Source organism: Drosophila grimshawi, unplaced genomic scaffold, assembly GCF_018153295.1.
Source record: "Drosophila grimshawi isolate 15287-2541.00 unplaced genomic scaffold, ASM1815329v1 contig_1367, whole genome shotgun sequence".
In the NCBI taxonomy this organism is placed as follows: domain Eukaryota; kingdom Metazoa; phylum Arthropoda; class Insecta; order Diptera; family Drosophilidae; genus Drosophila; species Drosophila grimshawi.
In genome coordinates this window covers 13,638,226-13,658,943 of record NW_025062889.1, presented here as the reverse complement: position 1 = coordinate 13,658,943, position 20,718 = coordinate 13,638,226, and the positions used below count along the sequence as shown (strand labels likewise).

General features: G+C 41.7%; 7 protein-coding genes across 12 annotated transcripts; 2 read left to right on the top strand and 5 right to left on the bottom strand.

Moving 5' to 3' along the window:
• Positions 1-63: 63 nt before the first annotated feature.
• LOC6559727 (glutathione S-transferase 1) lies at positions 64-1,732 on the bottom strand. 2 transcript variants are annotated; one of them, XM_001986718.3, is made up of 3 exons: positions 1,657-1,732; positions 828-930; positions 64-757 (listed from the first exon to the last, which is right to left on the bottom strand). In XM_001986718.3, the coding sequence occupies exons 2-3, from the start codon at positions 920-922 to the stop codon at positions 178-180; spliced, it is 675 nt and encodes a 224-aa protein (XP_001986754.1). In that variant the 5' UTR covers positions 923-930; positions 1,657-1,732; the 3' UTR covers positions 64-177. The 2 variants fall into 2 exon arrangements, with proteins under 2 accessions (XP_001986754.1, XP_032590302.1); XM_032734411.2 differs by lacking the exon at positions 1,657-1,732 and adding an exon at positions 1,005-1,078.
• Positions 1,733-2,152: 420 nt separating this feature from the next.
• LOC6559770 (epidermal growth factor receptor substrate 15-like 1) lies at positions 2,153-9,741 on the bottom strand. 5 transcript variants are annotated; one of them, XM_001986717.2, is made up of 12 exons: positions 9,426-9,741; positions 9,087-9,323; positions 8,228-9,006; positions 7,800-8,121; positions 7,645-7,734; positions 7,334-7,396; positions 6,986-7,183; positions 6,479-6,922; positions 6,231-6,419; positions 6,097-6,168; positions 3,395-3,923; positions 2,153-3,333 (listed from the first exon to the last, which is right to left on the bottom strand). In XM_001986717.2, exons 1-12 carry the CDS (start codon positions 9,489-9,491, stop codon positions 2,582-2,584), a joined length of 3,741 nt encoding a protein of 1,246 aa, XP_001986753.1. In that variant the 5' UTR covers positions 9,492-9,741; the 3' UTR covers positions 2,153-2,581. The 5 variants fall into 5 exon arrangements, with proteins under 5 accessions (XP_001986753.1, XP_032591347.1, XP_032591346.1 ...); XM_032735456.1 differs by having other exon boundaries at positions 3,395-3,638; XM_032735455.2 differs by lacking the exon at positions 7,334-7,396.
• A 217-nt stretch (positions 9,742-9,958) lies between these two features.
• LOC6560486 (histone-lysine N-methyltransferase eggless) lies at positions 9,959-14,651 on the bottom strand. The gene is made up of 8 exons (XM_001986716.2): positions 13,326-14,651; positions 13,145-13,262; positions 12,799-13,088; positions 12,486-12,738; positions 11,899-12,407; positions 11,091-11,840; positions 10,321-11,031; positions 9,959-10,252 (listed from the first exon to the last, which is right to left on the bottom strand). The coding sequence occupies exons 1-8, from the start codon at positions 14,622-14,624 to the stop codon at positions 10,046-10,048; spliced, it is 4,137 nt and encodes a 1,378-aa protein (XP_001986752.1). The 5' UTR covers positions 14,625-14,651; the 3' UTR covers positions 9,959-10,045.
• Positions 14,652-14,824: 173 nt separating this feature from the next.
• Positions 14,825-15,334, bottom strand: LOC6560485 (larval cuticle protein 9). Its single transcript, XM_001986715.2, has 2 exons — positions 15,227-15,334; positions 14,825-15,157 (listed from the first exon to the last, which is right to left on the bottom strand). Exons 1-2 carry the CDS (start codon positions 15,236-15,238, stop codon positions 14,894-14,896), a joined length of 276 nt encoding a protein of 91 aa, XP_001986751.1. The 5' UTR covers positions 15,239-15,334; the 3' UTR covers positions 14,825-14,893.
• Positions 15,335-15,998: 664 nt separating this feature from the next.
• Positions 15,999-16,935, top strand: LOC6560925 (uncharacterized RNA-binding protein C365.04c). Its single transcript, XM_001986714.2, has one exon. It carries the CDS (start codon positions 16,070-16,072, stop codon positions 16,859-16,861), a length of 792 nt encoding a protein of 263 aa, XP_001986750.1. The 5' UTR covers positions 15,999-16,069; the 3' UTR covers positions 16,862-16,935.
• On the bottom strand, positions 16,869-18,677 carry LOC6560474 (tyrosine--tRNA ligase, mitochondrial). The gene is made up of 5 exons (XM_001986713.2): positions 18,451-18,677; positions 18,063-18,395; positions 17,420-17,994; positions 17,173-17,361; positions 16,869-17,117 (listed from the first exon to the last, which is right to left on the bottom strand). Exons 1-5 carry the CDS (start codon positions 18,585-18,587, stop codon positions 16,957-16,959), a joined length of 1,395 nt encoding a protein of 464 aa, XP_001986749.1. The 5' UTR covers positions 18,588-18,677; the 3' UTR covers positions 16,869-16,956.
• Positions 18,678-18,812: 135 nt separating this feature from the next.
• Positions 18,813-20,714, top strand: LOC6561279. Its single transcript, XM_001986712.3, has 5 exons — positions 18,813-19,643; positions 19,701-19,864; positions 19,925-20,034; positions 20,101-20,560; positions 20,626-20,714. The coding sequence occupies exons 1-5, from the start codon at positions 18,949-18,951 to the stop codon at positions 20,712-20,714; spliced, it is 1,518 nt and encodes a 505-aa protein (XP_001986748.1). The 5' UTR covers positions 18,813-18,948.
• The last annotated feature ends 4 nt before the right edge of the window (positions 20,715-20,718 follow it).

Below are 20,718 nucleotides of genomic sequence, written 5' to 3'. Positions count from 1 at the left end.
ATAAAAAGGACCTGTGTTGTATTTGTACATCAAAACAATCACATAAAAGAGGAAATCATTGGATTTTCGTAAAACTTAACTTTATTCAAGCACCGCTCTTGTGTACATCTCTGTTGGGCATTGTGTATTTATATGTGTAGTATATAATATGTATGAATTGATTAGTGGTATTTGTTACTACTTGGCGGAGCGATTCTCGGCCAGTTTGGCCTTGAAGAGTGCCTTCAACTCCTCGGCTCCTTCTTCGTTAGTCTCCTTGTAATAAGGCAGCTCGGCCAGTTTCTTTAGCCAGGCGTGCACCTTGGGAAACTTGAACTCATCAATGGGAGCGACATCATTTCCGGATGACAAGGTGGCCACACAGCAGAGGTCAGCTATGGTCAGCTCATCGCCGCACAAGTATGCCTGATCCTTAAGGAAACCCTCCAGAATTTCATAGCACTTCTGAACATAGGCAATCTTATCGATGGAGCAGTCAGTGGACCCAAAGTAGAGAACAGGCTCATATAGAAAACGCAAACGCGCAAACAGATGACCCGAATCCAAATGAAGGCGAGCATCGACATGGGCGCGCTTTACCAAATCCTTGGGATACAGCGACTCCTTCCCCTTGCCATATTTGTCAACAAGATATGCGCATATGGCATGCGAATCTGGGATGCTAGCATCACCATCGATCAACGTGGGAATGGTGTGCTGTGGATTCAATTTCAAAAACTCGGGCGTCAGATGTTCACCTTTCAGTAGGTTAATTGGGCTACAAAAATTGGTGTTGTTGTTAATTGGCTAAATGCATTGTGAGTGGCTGATGCTGGGGTTGCTCTTACCGCAGTTCAAGTTCAAGTCCAATCGCCTTGGCCGTCAGCATAACGGCGCGCGAGGGTGGGCTCAGTGTGGCATAGTAAAGTGCTGGCTTCGACATGGCTTCAGCTAAGTGATTAGATTTTAAACACGTTAATTAGATTTCAAAATTTCAAGTTATGATGCCAACACGTTGTAAATACCATTTAGATCGCTAGAATTTTAGCTCATACCTCAAGTAATTGGGATTCAGTGTGCCACTCAATGGGCGTCGTTCAGTCCTAGATGTGCCCATGCCCGCACAACAATAACAATAACAGATAACCCAAAGGTAAATGATAAGCCGATATCAGCACTTCTATGTTATACATGGACACATGGACACACATGCATTCACCTGAACAAATCTAGCAAACAGCTACACATGCGATGGGCAGGCATGTTATCTGTATGCATATATACATGCACACACACACGCACACATATATATATATATATATGGCCGACATAATATAACTGCATATACATAGATACATCTACACAGAGCGACAGAGCGCGGCACACACAATATATATATTTAATTAGTGTGGGGCCAGACTTACACACACACACACAAAGTACGCAAACTAATAGGAAAAATACAGCCAGATCTTGCCATTAACATTGCCGGCGATTTGTTGTTTTTATTATGCTCATATGTATGGGTGTCTGTTCGACTGGCGTGAGAACAAAGCAAATACACAGTAGTAGTATATAATTTAGCGGAGTCACCTCTATGTATACACACACACACATACATACATATTTATATAAATATGTCTGTTAGGGATTTTGCGCATCCAATATGCAACTTACATATAATATAAGGGGCAACAAGTTTTGTTTCTATGACCGCTCGCTGTGAACTCGGAAACGTGACTAAAAACGAAACGTAACGAATTAGCGCGAGCAGCACTCACCAAATGACAAAAAGTGGGAGTGGGAGAGACGCCAGAGCTTAGATCTGAGATCACATTTGGCACTGAAAGAAATTTGTGTGCACCAACATACAAAATAAAAGTACCATTTTCAATCAGTATGTAAGAATTACATATTCTGTTCGGATATCGTTATTACATTTTAATTGTATATTTAAAATAAAAATACTAGTTATTTAGCAAACATGCAAAGCACCATCGAATAAATAAATAATCCGTTTTTTGGTACGCTTGTACCAAATATGTGAAAGGTACAACTATGTTTAAGCCCACACTTTTCGAATTCATAAATGTGACATTGAACAAGAGTTTAAAGACAGCAATTCAAATCTTCCGAATGCTAAAGAACAACAAGTACATCATTGGTCTTGATATTGGTGAGCAAAAAGTTTAATGTATTCATCTTGGTTTATTCATAGAGTTTTGGTACATGTGTAATCGAGATATTATAATCACGTTAACGAGTAGGTGATTACATATACAACTATTAAATATGAAATAATAATAATAATGAATATAATACCAGCATTTCGGGGTTTGCTTTCGCCTTAGACAATCAATGGAATATTAAAAATATGATGACTATTGTCATATGGTAGTCACCATGGAGCACAAAACACATCAACTAAATATAATGATTGGAAAGCAAATATTTTACAATTTGGAAAATTACTTTAAAGGGAGCATTATACAAGATATACAATCAACAGCTGGGTTATGTGGACATGCACATCGTTATTTAGAGATTGTTAGTGTGCATCATCACATTAATTCTATTGTTCCTACTGCATTGATGGGTTAAATTAGTTGTCGAGCATGCTACGCTTAAGCGCCTCCTCCAAATCGGCATCATAGCTTTCCGCCTTCGAATAGTCCGCTTCAAACTTATCAGTTATCTTGGCCAGCGGTTCCTTTCTCTCCTTGCCGCCGGTAGTGCCGCCACCATTGTGTTTGCTCTTGCTCTTGTTGGCATTGCTGTCATCGAATGAGTTGCCAAAATTATTCGAAAAGTTGTGAGCATCGAAGGCATCAAATTTAGCAAAATTATTATCTAGAGTCGTTGAATTCGCCTGCTTTTTGTGTCCAAAGCTATCCTCAAAGTTGTCATTAAAAGCATCAAAGAGCTTGGATTCCGTTGCCGAGCTGCTGCCTCCACCGGTTACGGCGAAAGCATCAAAAGCGGCCGATTGCGATATAGTGCTTAGTTGTTCTTGCGGTTTATTTTTAATCGAGTCAAGGTTGTTGTCATTGAAGTTGTCATTAAATGCTTTGAAAAAGGAATCATTGAGTTTGTTAACATTTGCATTGCTAGGCGGTTTCCTTGAGGATTGAGTAATTGTGGTATCAGTTGCTGTTACGACCTTGCTGGGCGCAAAATCATCAAAGTCGGCGAATGCATCCAGCGATTGCTTTGGAATCGATGCGTTTGAGTGATGGGACATCGCTGGGCTGGCATTCAAGTTGAAGCCATCGAATTGTTGCATCAATTGGCTATCCAGCGGCGTTGCGGTCTTTGATTTATTATTGTTATTAAAGGGTCTGGCTGCTAGCTCATCTGCAAGTGGAATACATTTATTAATTACCACATGCAATTTCCTTAATTCTTTAAATCCTACCCTCAGAGCTAAAGTCCTCGGCAAAGGTCTTTTTGCTAGCACCTGATGTTGTCGTGTCTGCATCTTCATCTGAAAAGGGATCTTTAATATTGAATGGATCTTCATAGCGATAATCCTTGAATGGATCATCCTTGAAGTCCGTGGGTCCTTTTATAATCGCTGGCACAGGAGTTGCTGCCTTCGTGCTTCCAAATGCATCAAAAATGCCCGTTCCTGTGCCTGTTCCAATTGTTGTTGCCTGTGTCTGCAGCGGTGTATTGGAACGCGACAAATCATTGTTATTTGTGCTGATTGCTGTCACAGTTGATGCGGATACGGATGCAGTTGAAGATGCTGATGTCAATGTCAATGGCGATGAAGTCTGTGGGTTCAGTGGCAGTGTTGGAGTGCTTGTGCTGGCTACTGCCTTACTCTGACTCTGGCTTTGTTTCTGAGGATCATCAAACAGCGAAAAGCTATCGAGCAGCGTGGCGTTTAGCGCTGGTATGGGCGTGGTCGTGTTTGGGTTACTGATTGGAATGTTTTGTAGCTGTGTCGAATGGGTGAAATAAGTAAAAAAAAAAACATATATGTGTGTGTATGTGGGAGAAATAAAAATAAATGTAAAACAAATTAATTTAAAAAAAGATGAAGTATAAAATAAATAAAATATTCATATATACAAATATACTAGATATTAGGGATTTGAATTTACGATAAACCAAAAAAATAAAGCTTTGTTTTATTTATTTATACACTGGATTAGCTGCTGTGGAGAGAAAGAGAGAGGCAGCGAGAGTGAGAGGGAGGGAGGTGGAGCTCACGCGTAAAACAAAGATGATTTAACCGGATGCGACAAAAATGTTTCTTTATTATCGTTATGGCTATATTTAATTTATTATAACTCACTTGTTATATGTATTATTATTATTAATGATGTCGAACATAGATATTTTTCTTGTTTTTGGTTTTTGTTTTAATTAATGCAGAACTTTTTTTGTTACACATTATTAGGGTTCCCATTATATGTATTATAAGTATGTATGTATTAAACATTAAAATCAATGCACGGGAAGCTTTATGTTTCGGTATCTGAACAGTTTTGTGGTGTGTATGTAAGTAGTATATATAACCATGTATATATATGTATGTGATTCAAACAAATATCGGATAATTGCTCCATAACATACAAACAATAGTTCTGTGAAGGACTAGTTTATCAATAGGGACGATTACCTACTAATAAGCAAACGTTTTTCGATCCATTTCGAATTCTCGCTAAGCTCCCACTTTCCTAGTCGATGGCATTGTCTTTAAGGTATTAATAATTTGATTCTAACCGACGGTTGGATAGTTCATTCCATAGCTCAAGTTGGAAAGCAATACGAGTTCGAGTTCAATGTAACTTCTGTTTCTGTAAAATTAGTCAATAGACGGTAAAGCAATTTTGGAAGCTACATGCCAAGGAAATTCGAACTATTTATGTATTTCTGCATGTAAGTGGATCATAGTTGTAAATGCGCCTATTTAGATGTGGATCAGCAATTATATATGTAAAATTGTTATAAACTTTAGTATCATATGCAGAAACAACAACAATTTGCATTTAAATTCCTTATTTGAGTTAAACATATATCATTCTATCATTCACTTTGAGACCAGCAATTCTTCCAAACTAATCATTTCGGCGTGCACTTATTTATTTAAGAAATATGTAATATGATAATATGATTGATTGGTCATTAAACGAAACGACGAAATTGCGAAACGCAATCTCAATGATGAAATGCTTGTAATTATATAATAAGTTAAATACAATTATTGCACAACATTTCAAAAAGTGACGCTCATTAAATTTAAATTTTCTTCTTTGACTACATTAAACACGACATAACGTTTTCTTTGGGGCATTTTCTTGACTTGATTTCAATTGATTTAAAGTTCTCGAATTCGATTTAGTACATTTATCTAATAATTAGGCATGAAATTGCGAGTAACGGCCTGTGTGCAATACGAATACGAATAGGCTGCCGAATCGAACTCTGATATATGTAGTATATATGTAATGATTATAAATATGCAACTAATTTTTGTACGCTTAAAATTTGTTTTCTTCATGTTGCTAGGCTCAATTTTTGACTGAGTATGTGTGTGTTGTGTGTTAGTATTATTATATTAATTATGTTATATTATGTTTATATATATATATATATATATATATATATCTATATATATTTATATGCATTTATTGAAATATGATAGTTATTAAGATGTTCACTGAAAGTAGAGAATTGCAAGAGATGAAAGCAAATAGTTAGTTTCGTACGGGCAGCAGAGTTAACGCAATGTGGATAAGGGTCAACTACCTCTTACATTGTTGGCCAAATCAAAAAGCCGTTGAATTCATATATGATTTATCGATAAAAAATTAAAAGTTCTACTTAATAAACAGGTGCATCAGATTAGTTTATTAAAGTGGGTTTTAGCAAATCGAAATTAACACAACTACAACAATTTCAAAGATGGGTTAGTTAAAATAATTAATAACGATATTAATAATAAGTAAAAATTATACTATATATATATAGCTATGTTAATGCAAACAAGAAAATTTACAGCTGTGATCGTTTTAACTAATCTAAGTAACAAAATAATGGTTAATGCTGTTGTGCGGTGTACATGCATTACCACCGATCCCAATGTACATTTAACTTGCTACCAACCTTATTGTCAAAGTCGTCAAAATCAGCAAATCCTCCGCCGCCGGCACCGCTGGTGCCGAAACCACTCGATGGCTACAAATTATGGAGATATTAGCTAAATATATCCGATCAAATAGTTCTCACAAATATTATACCTGTGTTGCGCGAGGTGGGGCTGGTCTGGGAGGCGGCACCTTCGATTTCTTTGGGGGCAAAGCTGGACTAGGTGACTCCGGTCTTGGTGGTGGGCCTGAACGCTGGGCATTGGGACTAAGCACCTGACCCTGGCCAGTGGGCGCGTGCAGCGCCGCAAAGGGATCGCTGCCAAAGTCATCTTTGCCAGGCTGCAATATTTATGCATATAGAGCCATTTATATTTACAAATCATTTAAAGTGAGCCTACCTCCGGCGTTATAGCATTGGACTTGTTAGCACCAAATGCATCAGCACCAAATGGATCGCGTTGCGTTTGCCCAAAGCCGCTTGTGTTGCTCTGGCCAAATGCATCGAAGCCGCTGTCAAAGCCAGAGCTCATATTGAAGCTATCGTCAAAGCCACTGCTGATGACAGGAGAAGGTTTGCTGACCTGCCCACGGAAGGGATCGTTGTCAAAGCCATTGGTTGCCTTGTTGGCGGCACCGCTGTTATTCTCTCCAAATGGATCATCTGTGGGTATTTCGATTTCCTTTTGCAACGTTTTGCGCGCATCATCAAAGTCGGGCTCAATCTTCAGCTGGTATTCGGAGACTAGTTCAGCATTTTGAGTCTCCATGGCGGCGCGACAAATAAGTAGCGCATCGGTCATCTGACGTTGCGTTTCCATTAGCTGCGTAACCATGGAGCGCACCTGTAATTTCCGATACAAATGAATATGTTAATGTTTATAAATATACGAGTATTGTACACTTACGGAGCTAATCTGCAGTTGCGTACTTTGCAGATGTCTGGTGAGCTTAGATAGTTCGCCATTGTTGTCATCGTATTCCTTTTGCAGTGCCGACTCCTCATCTTTGAGCTTCTGCAGTTCCGAGCGCTTAGCATTCAGTTCGCCCTCCTGCTCGTTGATGGTTTCCTCCTGCATGTGGCACTGATCGCGTATCTTGTTGACCTACAATAATATAGACAATAAGCTGATTAAGATGCGAAATCCCTTAAATTGTTTTATAGCACAATCAATAAACAACCATTAACACATAACACGAATGAACGAAAACATACAAACACAGACAATGTAAAGAAAAATACATAATAAACAAACCTGAACATTGGTGTGGGTTATGTCAAGACTTACGTTGGCCAACACGGCCAGATTTTGGGTAACCTTAACGAACGTATATAGTTTTATTTATGTGCATTCACCAGTTTAGTATGAGTAATTTGTGTTTGGAATAATAATTGCGTACCAATTTGGGTTAACAATGGGGAACATAATAAATAGAAAAGGGAAATGGAAATCAAATTAAAATTAAACCCAAGTCAAAGTTAAATTAAAAGTTAACAGCAGCAGTTAAACCCAAAATAAAAGCAATTTAAGCAAAATCTAGACCAATATCATGCAATTATAACTACTTGAGCCTGCAGATCATCCAGACGCTTCTGTGCCTCGCCCCGCTGATTTTCCAGCTGCTTCAGTGTTGCCGTCAACGTGTCCAATTCGCTCTGCAAGAATCGCACCAAACCATTGCAAATAACTAGGTACATTGTGGTCTATATGCAATACGAACCTGCAAGCTGCGCACTTCCCCATTCTTGATACGCACATCGGCCTCCTTTTGTGCGATTTCCGTTTCAAGAGCGCGTCGCTCTTTGGCCAGCTCTTCGATCTCCTTTGATATCATCTCCAGTTCGGGATTCGAGTAAGTTGGCTTCGTTTCCTGCGGCTGCATATCGACACCAGAGACGGTTGCACGCATCGAAGGCGGCACCATATTGGCAGTGAGCACTTGTGGCGGATCCACACCGCGCTGCTTGCGTTCAACAAGCCACATGGCCAAAGCAAACTGCTCCACGGTCAGTTTGCCCGATTGATTGGTGTCGCAAAGTGCCCTGTTAAGTGATGCATTTAAATAAAATTAGTCAGCCTTGTATCTAGTCAAACGTATCCACAATCTAGGATCATAATCTTAATCATAGTTTAATTTTAATAACTAACCAGATATCTGCAAGGCTGCGTTGTGGTATACCCGATTTAATGAATATGTCTTTCACCTCGAGACCGGAAACCAGGCCATCCTTGTCCAAATCCGACTGCCGGAATATCTCTTCGAATCGTAAGAGCTCCACAGTGCTAACCACCCAATCTGCATTGGCTGTTACCGATGGTGGCGCACCAATTGGTATCAGTGGCTCAGTTTGTATCAGCGGCTGTGAGCTGACTGCGCCAACCGGTGGAATGCGCGTCATGGGCGGCACAGCAACGGGAAGTGGTGGTATGGCTGCCGGCGGTGCAATATCTTTTGGAAAGTTGGCCACAAAGCCACCATCGCCGAAACCCTCGCCACTGGGTGCTCGCGGCATTGCCGCGCCAACACCAGAACCTGCCGCTGGCTGCGGTGGCGGTGGCATGGCGGGCTTAGGCGCTTTGCGCAGCTCTGGCGGTAGCACACTGGGAACTGTGCGCTTCTGAAGTGTCTGATAGACGAGATGCATGGCCACAATAAACTCATGCTTGTCCAAATTGCCATCCTTGTCCTGATCGGCCAGATCCCAAATAGTGCCCAGTATATTCATCGGCAGCTTGGAGTCCATCAGTACACCCTTGACCTTGTTACCAGGCAGCATGCCGTTGCTTGGATTCAGCGATTCAAACAGCTGCTCATACTTAAGCCGATCGATGACACTGATGGTCCAGTCACCACTGGCGGCCCCGGCGCCGGGACCAGCAACTGGCACCGATTGTATGCGCGAAGGTATCGCCTTTGGTATTTCACCCTGACAAAGTGGTTGACACAGTTATTTTTTGTGGATGTGGGTGTGTAATCGGCTTCGGCCACTGGCCAATTGACTCTTACCACTTTTGGTGGATTGACTGTATCCATGTAGATGTTGTTCATGTTGGCCACCTGGCCCGCTTGCGACAGTGAGACTAGCTTGAGGGCCACAAAGAAGCCAGGCTTGTCCAGGAATCCCTTGCCATTCGGATCGGACAGATCCCAAATACGACTGAGCACCACATCGCTGAGGCCAGACTTTTTCAAAAACTTTGCCGCCGTCATCGCCTCAATGGCACCCGTGCCCTTCGGGTCAATCTACAAAAATCAAGAAATTGGGCACAAGCGCAAGCCGAAAAAAAATCAATAGGGGGTTGCAAAATTGACCCGCCACACACGAAATTGCAGCGGACTCGTTACCTGTTTGTAGTATGCCTCGTAGATGAGGTTGTGCTTGCCACACACTCGAGCAAAATCCAAATTCATGATGGGCCCCGTTTCTCGTATTTAGTGTCCGAATTGAATACAGAAAAGCAACGGCCACTGCCTCGCTCTGTTATCACTATCACAAAATCGATTTTTTTTCTTATGGGGTAAGTTGAGGGCGGAACTCGCTCGCTTGCTCGCTGGCTAGTGGTGCGAGTGTCCTAGTTTTTTAACGTAACGTTTTTCACGTATAACTGGAACAGCTATTGTTTTCCAGTTGGGCACATTATGGCTACAATTTAATTACACACTCGAAATTTAATTTTTGCTTTTGCCTTTTTCAGCATCGGCCTCTAACTAGTGTTGAACAACATATACAATCACACTCAACCACTACTTTACCCAACACTGCAAACAGGGCTGCAGCATATACAGTTTGTGAGCAATTGAATATGGAAAAGATTTGAATTTTTTAAATTCCCAAAAAATTGTAATATTTTTATTTCTGTGTATTTAAATTTATATATAATAAAGTTCAGTTTTTATTTGTATATGCTTAGCTTGTTAACTACCTGTTGCAGCTAGATAAAGAAATAAATACGTGAGTAAATCGCTTAAAGTAAACGTATTCGACAATTGGTGGCTCCACATTGACAATAGAGAACTTTGCCGGGCACCACGCCCACCTCGTAGTTATAGTTCCATGTCAGCTCTGTCCCGGACCGTATATGGTTTGCCGAGAAGAACGCGACCCAGGGAAATCGAAGATCATGTGTGTCCACAAACACGTTCTGCACGAACAAATTGGGTGCACAAGAATGCTGTTGAAAAAAACAAGAAAAGATCGCAGTTAAAGATTTTGGCTGTAACACTTTACGCACGTACTTACATTAAAGTAACGACCCAAGTTGCCAGTTGTCTTTGCGTCCATAATGTAGGGCGCCTCGTCTCTGCCAAAGAGCCGACGCACTGAATTCTCGCGCACTGTTTCATCCAGATCGGCATTGGGATTGAAGTTTATAACTGCCCGCTCCTGCGAATCCGGTTCATTTGAATTGTTCGAGTGGCTTCGCGATGCACGCAGCTTATCCTTTTTGCGCGGCTGATAATACTTGGTGGGTGTGAAATCAGCATCGTCCTCCGGATCTGGGGCGTAGGTGTCTTCTTCCTCCTCCGCTGGCGAGTGTTCAACATCCGATTCATAGCCCTCCTTAAGTTGCTCGGCCACTTCAATGTAATCCAAGTCGGCAAAGTACTCATCGCCCGCATCCAATCCGCCCTCGTTGGCCATTGTTTCGGTGAGCAAGTGACCCGCATAGATGCAAATGAATGCACCCTTTGGTATATCGTTGACGCATCGCAGACCCCAGCCCCGATTCGACGTCTTGAAGACCTGTAGCTTCATTTCCAGCGAATGCTGAACTACTCGATTTAGGCAGTTCTTTTTGCACTTGCATCGGGAGTTGCATTCGTAGATGCCGGTGGGAACATGCTCGTGAAGACGCTTGTATTGATAGCCGATCTCCTCAATGGGCTTGTTGGGAATGCAGTACCTGACACCGCCAACAGTTAGCTGCCAACAGGCGCATTTTGATTTGTCCTGCAAACAAAAAATGGGAGTTAGAATGATCATTTTAAAGATCGCCATCGATAGCTTACCGAGCAATCATCCTCGCAGTCACAGCCCACCAGAAATTCCTCGTCGAGATTCAAATGCACTCCCTCTGTGGGTATGCGCTGTTTGGCATAGGTGCAGGGCGGCGGCAATGTGTTGTCATAGTAGTTTACCAGTGGTATGGCCATTTTCTCTTGACCCTTCGATATGTCCGCCTCCTTAACAATAGTTGGATCAATAGAGTACTCTGCCAGGCAGCGCAAGTCCGGCGTAAAATCAAAGTTTTCAACATTTAAAACATTGTCCGTGGCACGCAGATACATGTGCACTTCGGCCAGATTACGAAAACTCTTGCCACAAGGTCCACGATAAACGACATTACGCTTTGCCTTCTGCTTGAACACCAAGCGTTCCCAACCAGAAAGCAGCGGTTTAGCCAACGGACTGTAGCTATCCAGGCGATGCACAATCTTAAACAAACAGGCTGGACTGCATTCGTGGGGCGAGTACATTTTGGGTGGCAGATTGCGCTTGGCCGTAAAGTAGACAACATGACCCTTGGGCCGGTTCTCATCGTCTACGTAGATGGTTGAGTTGTTCAAATGACGAACTGTGTTGCGCGCTGCTGCAGCAGCAGCAGCATTGGCAGCTGCCGCAGCAGCAGAGGATGACGATGACGTGTTAACGTTCTGTGGCACGGAGCTGCTCTTGCGCGCAATTGCACGCATTTGCTGGTTCACCTGTCTGCTGCTCGTCTCCATCTCCTTAGTGTAGCGTATGAAGGGTTCGGTGCGCTGCCAACAAAACAAATATTATAAATAATATCCGTAAGGAAATTTGAAAGCAACTTACGCGCGGAACACGATGCTGTTGCATGGCATTGGCGCTGTTGAGCGCATTTTGCGTCTCCTTGAATACTGGCCCCAAGCGCAGGGAGCCACGATAGATCCATTCGGTGTGATTCTTGTCATCATCGAATTGCATCTGCACCAGGCTGCAGTCAATGTCAATTACGCGTGCATATAGCCATGTGCCGTTGGATTCGGTGTTCATGTTTTGGCCACGTGTGCATTGCACCATTGGTCGATCCACTGAGTATTTTTCCACATACTTTTGTATAAAGTCTCGCGAGCCGGGATGCACATCCTCCCATACTTTCTCCGATGCCAGACAAACCAAACGCACATCGCTGTGCTGCACATACTGTGTGTAGCCATCATCATAGAAGATTAAATACCTAAAGCGATTGGCCTGTTTCAGTGGCTCGGCTATAATCCCCGGATAGAATGCGCTGGGTACGACGCATTTCTCCTTGCCGCGCGATAACGTGCTGCCATTAAAGTAGGCTATGACGCGAGTGCCTGAATAGTTTATTTCAATAAATAAAATTTAATAATATGTTTAATAGTTGTAACTAACTTATGAACTGCTTTACTTACCAATAGTCAAGCGAACTGGCGGCGGCTCGAAGTAGGCTAGATGCTTGGCTGTTATCGTTTTAACCATTTGATATGGCGTATTAAGATACTTAATCTTATAGCTCTTTACCATAATGCCGCCCACTGTTGAACTCTCTGTAAACTCGATCACCTTGACCGACACCCAGCTGGCAATGGCTTTGTTCTTCACAGCGTAGTAGGTCTCGTTCAATTGAATCGGGGGTCGCTCGATCTCTCCCGCTGGTGGCACTTGCTGCAAGGAGTCAAAATCCGAATAATAGCACTATTTGTTTTGGAGATCAGTCACACCTACCACATAATCGAGCATATTTTGGTAGAGGTCAAGTGCAGGCATGTGCTTGTGCACCACTTGGCAAGAGCTGTACAGGGCGAAATGCATTTTGTCAGCCATATTCTGTAGCTTGCTCAGCTCTTGGTTAGCCAACTCGATTTCGTGCCCTATGCGCTGTGTTTTTGATTGTAATATAGTCTTGGACCAAGCCATCTGGTCCTCTATCTCCACTCTGCCCATAACAGTTTTGATGGCATCCTCCAGTTCATCTTCAATCAGTTGCAAATCATTTGACGAAAATTCCGATTTTTCTGCGCATGGAATTCAATATTTTAAAATGTTATATTAGGCCGGTTTTTGCGCATACCCTGCTCTATACAGTTTTCCTCCTCGTCACTGCTGTCCAGGGCCACAAAGTCTGCGTGTTCCTGCTTGAAGTTCCGCAATAGCAGAGGCTGCTTGGCCACTAGGAAACCAGCAAAGTCCTGAAACATATTGACATAACATTATATCTAGAGCATTTTAATACGTACAGTGAAGCTTCAAACCTCGTACATATCCATTGCTGTGTCATAGCAGCCCACGCAGATGTATTGTCGCTTGTGTGCCTTTCTAGGCACCTTATAGTAGTTGAGCGCTGCCAGGGTCGCCAGCATGTACTGCTTATGCATCTTCTGGCAGTTGCAATTGAGGCAGTCCTTCTTGTAATAGATTTCAGTATCCATTTCATATTCGAGGTTTTCTTTCGTGTCACCGTCGGTGTTTAGCTCGACCAGACAACTGTTTTCGTTAGTCTTGGGCAGCTCATCTACTTCCATAGACTCCGAATTTTGTGGTTCTTCATTGGCCACAGACTTTGCTGCATTATCTGGCATCTCTTGTTCTTCTGTGTGAATGTCTTCTGCGGATTTGGGGGAAGTGTGGGAAAATTCTTCAATTATGGCTTTTGAAGGAGTGGCTTCATCCGACGGACTTGTGGTCTTCGCTTCTTCCATATCAATTGATTTAGCTTCTGTGATGTCTTCGTTTTGAATTTGCTTTTTCGCGTCATCTACGTCATTGTCATGGGGTATGCTTTTTGATTGTTCCTCATCTTCCAAATTAGATTGTGCTTCTTCATTGGACACGTTTTTGTTGGCATCGTCTATATCTTTGTCAGGACTACTAATCAACTCAATGCTGCTGTCACTATCCACTGCAGTATCCTTCGAACTCTCCTTATAGCGCAACTCTTCCATAGCGGGACTCTCAATCAGCTCAATGCTGCGATCCAAATCGATTTCGTTTGGTTTGAGTGAACCAGTGTTATCTGTTGTACTTGTAGTTTCAGTCACCTCCTTTTCCTTGTCAGGAGGACCAGTTTCATCGATAATGGGACTACTGATTAGTTCAATGCTGCTGTCCAAATCAGTTTCGATTGGCTTATCTGAATTAAGTTTTTCTAATGAGCAGTCTGTATCTTTTTTGGAATTTTCCATTGCTGTTAATTCGCTGATACTTTTTTCTAACTCGGGAGCATCCGCATCTGCGGCAAAGAGGTTGTTCGCTTTGGATTCTTTATTTTCATCTATTTTACTTTCACAGGTGGATGGGTCAATGTTCTTCTCAGAGTCTGACACTATCGGCGGATCAGAAGGTACATCATCTAATTCCATAGCTTCTTCGAAAGAAGTCAATTTCTCCTCCTCGACCTTCTCCTTCTCCATCTCCATTGTGATAGTTTTTTCCTCAGCGGCTGTCTCCGTTACCGGCAAAGCCAATTCACTTGCAGCTGGTTTGGCCAAGGCGTCAACCGATGTCGCATCTTCGTGCTGCGAGCAATTCACATTAGCAGATGCCGAGGCCATTATGTATTTTGCGATAATTTACTTTTATTTTACAAAAAAAAAACAAAACATTGGTGTTTAAAAAATTATGCAGGAAAGAACAAGAGCAAGTACTTTATCGGTGCTGTAAAACTTTTTGTAGTGCGTTTGCCAACACTGTAGCAAGAAGAAGCACGATAACTCATTCTTAACAACTTTCCTGGCTTGCGTATAAAAGAATTGAATAACGAGTTTAGTTTGCGAGATTTATAAGATTTTATTGACTTTGATATTTTGTTTTAAAAGATTGTTTAAGATTGAGAAACCTCGGGATGGTAACCAAGCTCATCGGCAGTGTAGGTAACCTTGACGTGCTTTCCTTCCTTCGATACGTATTCGTATGATCCCTCAACAGCAATTGTCTCAGGATCCTTCAGATGTCCCGATTGTGCAACTTTGATGCCTTCGGAAGTTTCCACCTCATATTTGAAGCTGTCAGGATTGACTTCGCTGAATTCCTTAGTGACAACGGCATCATTAGCGTAAGCAACGGCCAAAAGGCATGCGAGGACAATCTAAAGTATAAATGTTGAATAGTAATGTAAAAATGTATCCAGTTGAAAGTTTTGAATAATTGTACTCACCACAAACTTCATGCTGAAAGGGATATTCAGTTATTGGTCAGCGAACTGCAAAACAGATCTGATGATATCCAGAATTCCGCTATGCTTTTATAGTCATTCGTACATTCATAGGTTGACATTTGATAACTTGTTCGACGACTGACATAAATTAAATTAAATTTGATCTGAACGTTTTTGCTCAATTATACAATTGTTTTTGTCACAGTCATTTAAATAATTTTAACTATTACTTTATGTTCAGTGGTTTTTTATTCTGATTCGATTTTTATTTTTTAACTTTTGTTACCACGCCTTTTTCCAACAAATAAATAAATCGAGGAAAAACTTTATAAATCAAATTCTTTGTTTAAATACTCAAACTAATACCAATTGCTGAAATCTTTAAAGGTCATGATTATGTGAATTTAAAGATAAACCAATTTCTTGATTATGAAATCATTAGATGATTTTGCTAAAAAAATTAATTTGCATAATATTTGTATAAGACGACCGGTTTGATTAAACTTTCTTGCTATCCAAATGCATCAGATAGTACTAATCAACCGGATCCATCAGATTGTTGTGCAGCAAAAAAAGTTAATAAATAATATGATCAGATGCTTTCAGAAGTACAGCGCTTACACTTCATATTAGCGCCAATGTGCAATTTGATAATAATTTTAAGATAAGTTAATTAAATAAAATATTTAAATTTGAATTTCGCGCAAAATATTGCATTTATCAATACTTTAGTAAGAAGAGGAAAAATGATTGTAATTAGACATTCACAACGAAACTTTATTTTGACACGTGCTGAAGTTGTTTAAATATTGTATTTGATTGTTCTGCATATTATTGAAAGTAATGTCGGGAAATGACGGAGATTCCGACTCTAGCAGTGACTATGAGGTGGAATTACATATAAAACCTAAAAGAGTGCGTCGCACAGTCAACGATGACACTGCTGATCTTTTGGGTAACTTCGACGACGAGAAACGTAAAGAGATTTTTGAGGGTACTTATGTAGACAAAGAAATTGAAGGAAATCCAAGCGATTCAGGCAGCAGTGATGAGGCAGATAAATCAGATGAAAACGACGATGATGCTAAAGCTGACCAAGTTGCTGATGCTGCAGGAGCTGACAGCGAAGACTCCGCGTCCGAGGAGGAATCAAACGAAGATGGTCATATCACCAGCGACCAGTTAAATACTCTGCTGCGTGGTGCCTCCAAGGTGAACCGGCACGTGCTGTACGTGACAAATCTGAACTTTGAGACTACAAGGGATGATTTGGAGGCTCACTTTGCAGTTGCAGGGACCGTTAAATCAATACGCATCCCAAAAAAGCGTCGTGGCGGCTTTGCCTTTGTGGAAATGGTGGACTTGGCCGGCTTCCAGCAAGGCTTTAAATTACACAACACCGATTTGCAAGGCAGAAAAATTAAAGTGCAAATATCGGAGGCTGGCAAAAAGAAGTCAGCCAACAAGAAGAACATTATGAAACAGAAGAATCGCAAGCTGGCAGAGATGCGCAACGAACAGAAAACGTTTACAAAGAGCGGCAAATTCTTCGATAAGGATTTGAAAAAAGAAAAGGCAAAGGAACTGCTGGCACGCAAGCGCTGGCGCAAGCATCCTGCTCCTAGGAAAAACTAAGATTTGTACTATAATATATCTTATCATTAGTGAAACAATTTATTTTAATATATATACCTAATCAAAATATAAAACCTCAATGTGTATATTTGTGTCTATTGCCATCGCACAATGTAAAAATTACGTTTGCCCACACGTAATAGGGATACTCCATTACGGAGTATATGTATGCCGGTTGTAATAACTTCTGCGATGTTCTGCACACGCTTCTGGTTTATATAGAAGCCACCGGCATTGATAATACGCACGGCATCGGCTATAATTAAAGGTATAGTTAATACAACAGTGAGATAAGTTTGAGAGTAACTCACTTTCTGTGGGAAAACATTTGGCCTTCATTGCAAGCTGAAGGATTGACATGCCAGGCTCGGTCAGTATATCGACGACGGTAGCACCTTGAAACGTTTGTTTGATTTCAGTATAGTTCAATTCGGCCAAACCATCAACATTGCCTTTGTAAAGCGCATTGGTAACACGCTCCGCTTGCTTTAAGCCATGTTCTGTGGACCAAAAGAATTTATAAATAGCTTAACTGATTGAAGAAGCTATTTCATTTACCGCCATGAACCAGCAGGGTGACATCTTCTGCCAGCAGCGTCTGTGCCTTGCGTTTTTCTGGCTCCTTGGCATGTTCCCGCATCAGTTGTTCCACCTCGGGTAGGGGAATAAATGTGAACAGTTTTAAAAGCTTCTCTACTTCGGAGTCAGGCATACGTAAAAAGAATTGGTACAGAGCAAATGGCGATGTTTTCTTCTCGTCTAGCCATACAGCATTTCCAGCTGATTTGCCGAACTTATCTCCCTCCTCGTTGGTCACTATGGGTAGTGTCATGCCAAACACTTCTCGATTGCCTTCAACACGACTAATCAATTCGTGGCCGGTCATTAGGTTACCCGTTTGATCGGAGCCACCCATTTGAAAGCAGCAGTTGTGCTTACGCAATAAATGCAACCAATCGTACGCCTGGAAGATTTGATACGTAAACTCCGTGAAGCTCATGCCGTCCTCTGACTCCAAGCGAGACTGCACGGAGGATCGTGACAGCATCGAACCCATACGAAAATGTCGACCCATATTGGCAACAAAGTCAATTAGATTTAGATTAGCATACCACTCGGCATTGTTAACAATTCTATGGTAAATGGATAATATAATATATTATAATATCAAAAATATATAACATATGGATATACTACTCACTTAAGAGGAACGAACGGAGAACTGTCCTTTCGCGCATCCCATAAGCAATCCTCATGGTTCTTGAACACTTTGCGCAGCTGCAGTTCAATTGCCTGCAGATTCGACTCAATAACTGATACTCCCATTTGATTGCGTTCCGTTTTCCGTCCACTTGGGTCACCAATTAGACCAGTGGCGCCACCCACTAACGCAATCGGTTGGTGCCCGGCTCGTTGGCAGTGCAACAGACCCATGATCACAAGCAAATTTCCAACGTGCAGGCTGTCGGCGGTGGGATCAAATCCAGCGTATACAGTTTGAGGTGCGCTCCTAAAGAGCTCTTTCATCTTTGGCCTGCAAAGTCACTGTTTTTAATACATAATGCGACTGTATTTCAATAACAACTTACCCGGCAGTATCTGGAAAAATGCTCTGAAAGAAACCGCGGTCTGACAACTCCAACAAATTTTTGTGTGTGAAAGTGCGTTTGAAGTTAGTACAGCGGCTGTGCACCTGCCGTATCAGGCAAGATTTTAGGATTAACATTATGCAAAATACAACATATATTCAAAATTGTGCTCGCAGATAAATAAGGAACGCAAAGAAGAGGTTATGCTGAGTGTCTTGCAATTCGCGACTACAGCTGACAGGCAACAGCTGTTTTATTGCTGCCTTGCGATATAAGGTTGTAGACTGAGGAAAAGCGTGTGACGTCATGTATGCTCAACAGCTACATATCGGAATTGACGCCATGAAATGAAATGCTCTCTCGCAGGTAACCTTTATTGTGTGTGTGTGTGTTTTTTTTTTTTGTTTATTTGTATTTCAAAACAAAGAAATATATTAGTGCTCAGTGTTTAATTGCTTTCTGTCCTGTGATGGCAACTGTTTACTTTATCGCTTGACAATGCTGCTGAAAATACGCCATGCACTGCTTGAAGTGACCAATCAATCAGCAAAGCAGTCAATAAAGCAATCGGCGATTATAATCAACAATGAGATCATAATTAGCTCCAGCAACATATTGCAGCCCCATATTCGTTTAGCTGGAGATGGAGACAAAATTATTCAGAGCTTGCAGCAGTGTAAGCTTGTCGATGCTCAGGATGAGAACTGTGCCCAGGGTAAACTGCTGCGCACTTTACATTATTTGGTGACCTTTGATCGACAACGCCGGCGACTAACTGATCGCAGTGCCCAACAGAATTCCACCTCCCACATACTGACTCGCTATACGGCACAGCCTTTGTACGTCTTTTGTGCTGCTGAGGTGTCCAGGAATCTGCACAAGATTTTGATGAACGCCGACTCTGATGAGCAAAATGTGCTGCGTTCCAGTTTTCTAGTATTAACCATGCGGGAACTAAAGGAGCGTGAATCCTTCAAGCGTTTCCTTCAGCATATTGCCAGCTATTTGCGTTACTTACAACCAATTCACACACTTGACGATGTGCTTGTTATGTGCTCGCCCTTCGGCTTGGAGAACTTCTACAAGACCATTAGCATTGGCAAAGTATCCAATGTGATGGGCGCTTCGCTGTTTGGCCTATCGAATGCGCTGCCATTGGGTTGCGAGGGGGCAGCCGTCTTCAACAATAATCTGTAAGTGTTAGTGAGAATGATGATAGTACCAGTTTCATTAATAACCATATATTGCAGGCGCCTCATTGGCATTATTATATGCACATCATTCCAGCGAGACCAGGAGAATGTTAATCTGACCTTGGCTGCCAATTTTGGTTATCTGCTGCGCGATTTTATAGCACAGTTGGGCACGCCGATTAGCATGCTGAACCTACCGCGAGAGCCATCAAATTTTGCCTGTATTTAACAATTATATTATTGCCAATGCGTATATTAACAATTTCCATTTGTTATTGTAGGGGAGCGCACAATTGTTGTCATTGGATCAGCTGGTCAGCAAGGCACCGGAACTTTCATCAAAGTGTACAATAAACGTTTCATTCTAACATGTGCCCATGTAGTTGGTCAAGTATGTATACATTTATATAAATTTCAAGAAACCTATATCTGCTAACTGAACATATTTTATTTGCAGCCCAATTCACAAGTACATTGTCGTGCTATCGATCAAGAATTCAAATCAGATGTAATTTGGTGCAATCCGGATGAGAGTCGTCCCTACGATTTGGCCCTGCTCACCGCTCCTGAAAATATACCAGAGCATCATTGTGTACGGATGTCACGCAATCGGGCTACCTTGGGCCAGACTGTGTACAATGCTGGCTTTCCATACTATGTGAACTTTAACTTTAAGTACGACTTCAATCCTTCCATATTCCAAGGACGCATCATAAAATGTGATCAGGGCGCCATAATGTCCGACGGCAGCGTACAGGCCGGTCAAAGCGGAGGACCAATGTTTGACCAAAACGGCAGCATTCTCGGTGTTTGCGTCTCCAACATTAAACACGAGGATATTGTGTACCCTAACATAAATACCGCCATTCCCACATTCGATATACGGCAAACGTTACAGGAATTTGCAAAAACAAGTGGTGAGTTTAAGGATTCGTAAGCTATATAAATCATTTTACATTTTTGCGATTTCATTGAATTTTAGATATTAAGGTGCTGAACAACCTTGTCGCAAATCAAGATGTGTGCCGCGTCTGGTCGTTGGAGATGCCTCTAATACAAAGCAAACTTTAATATG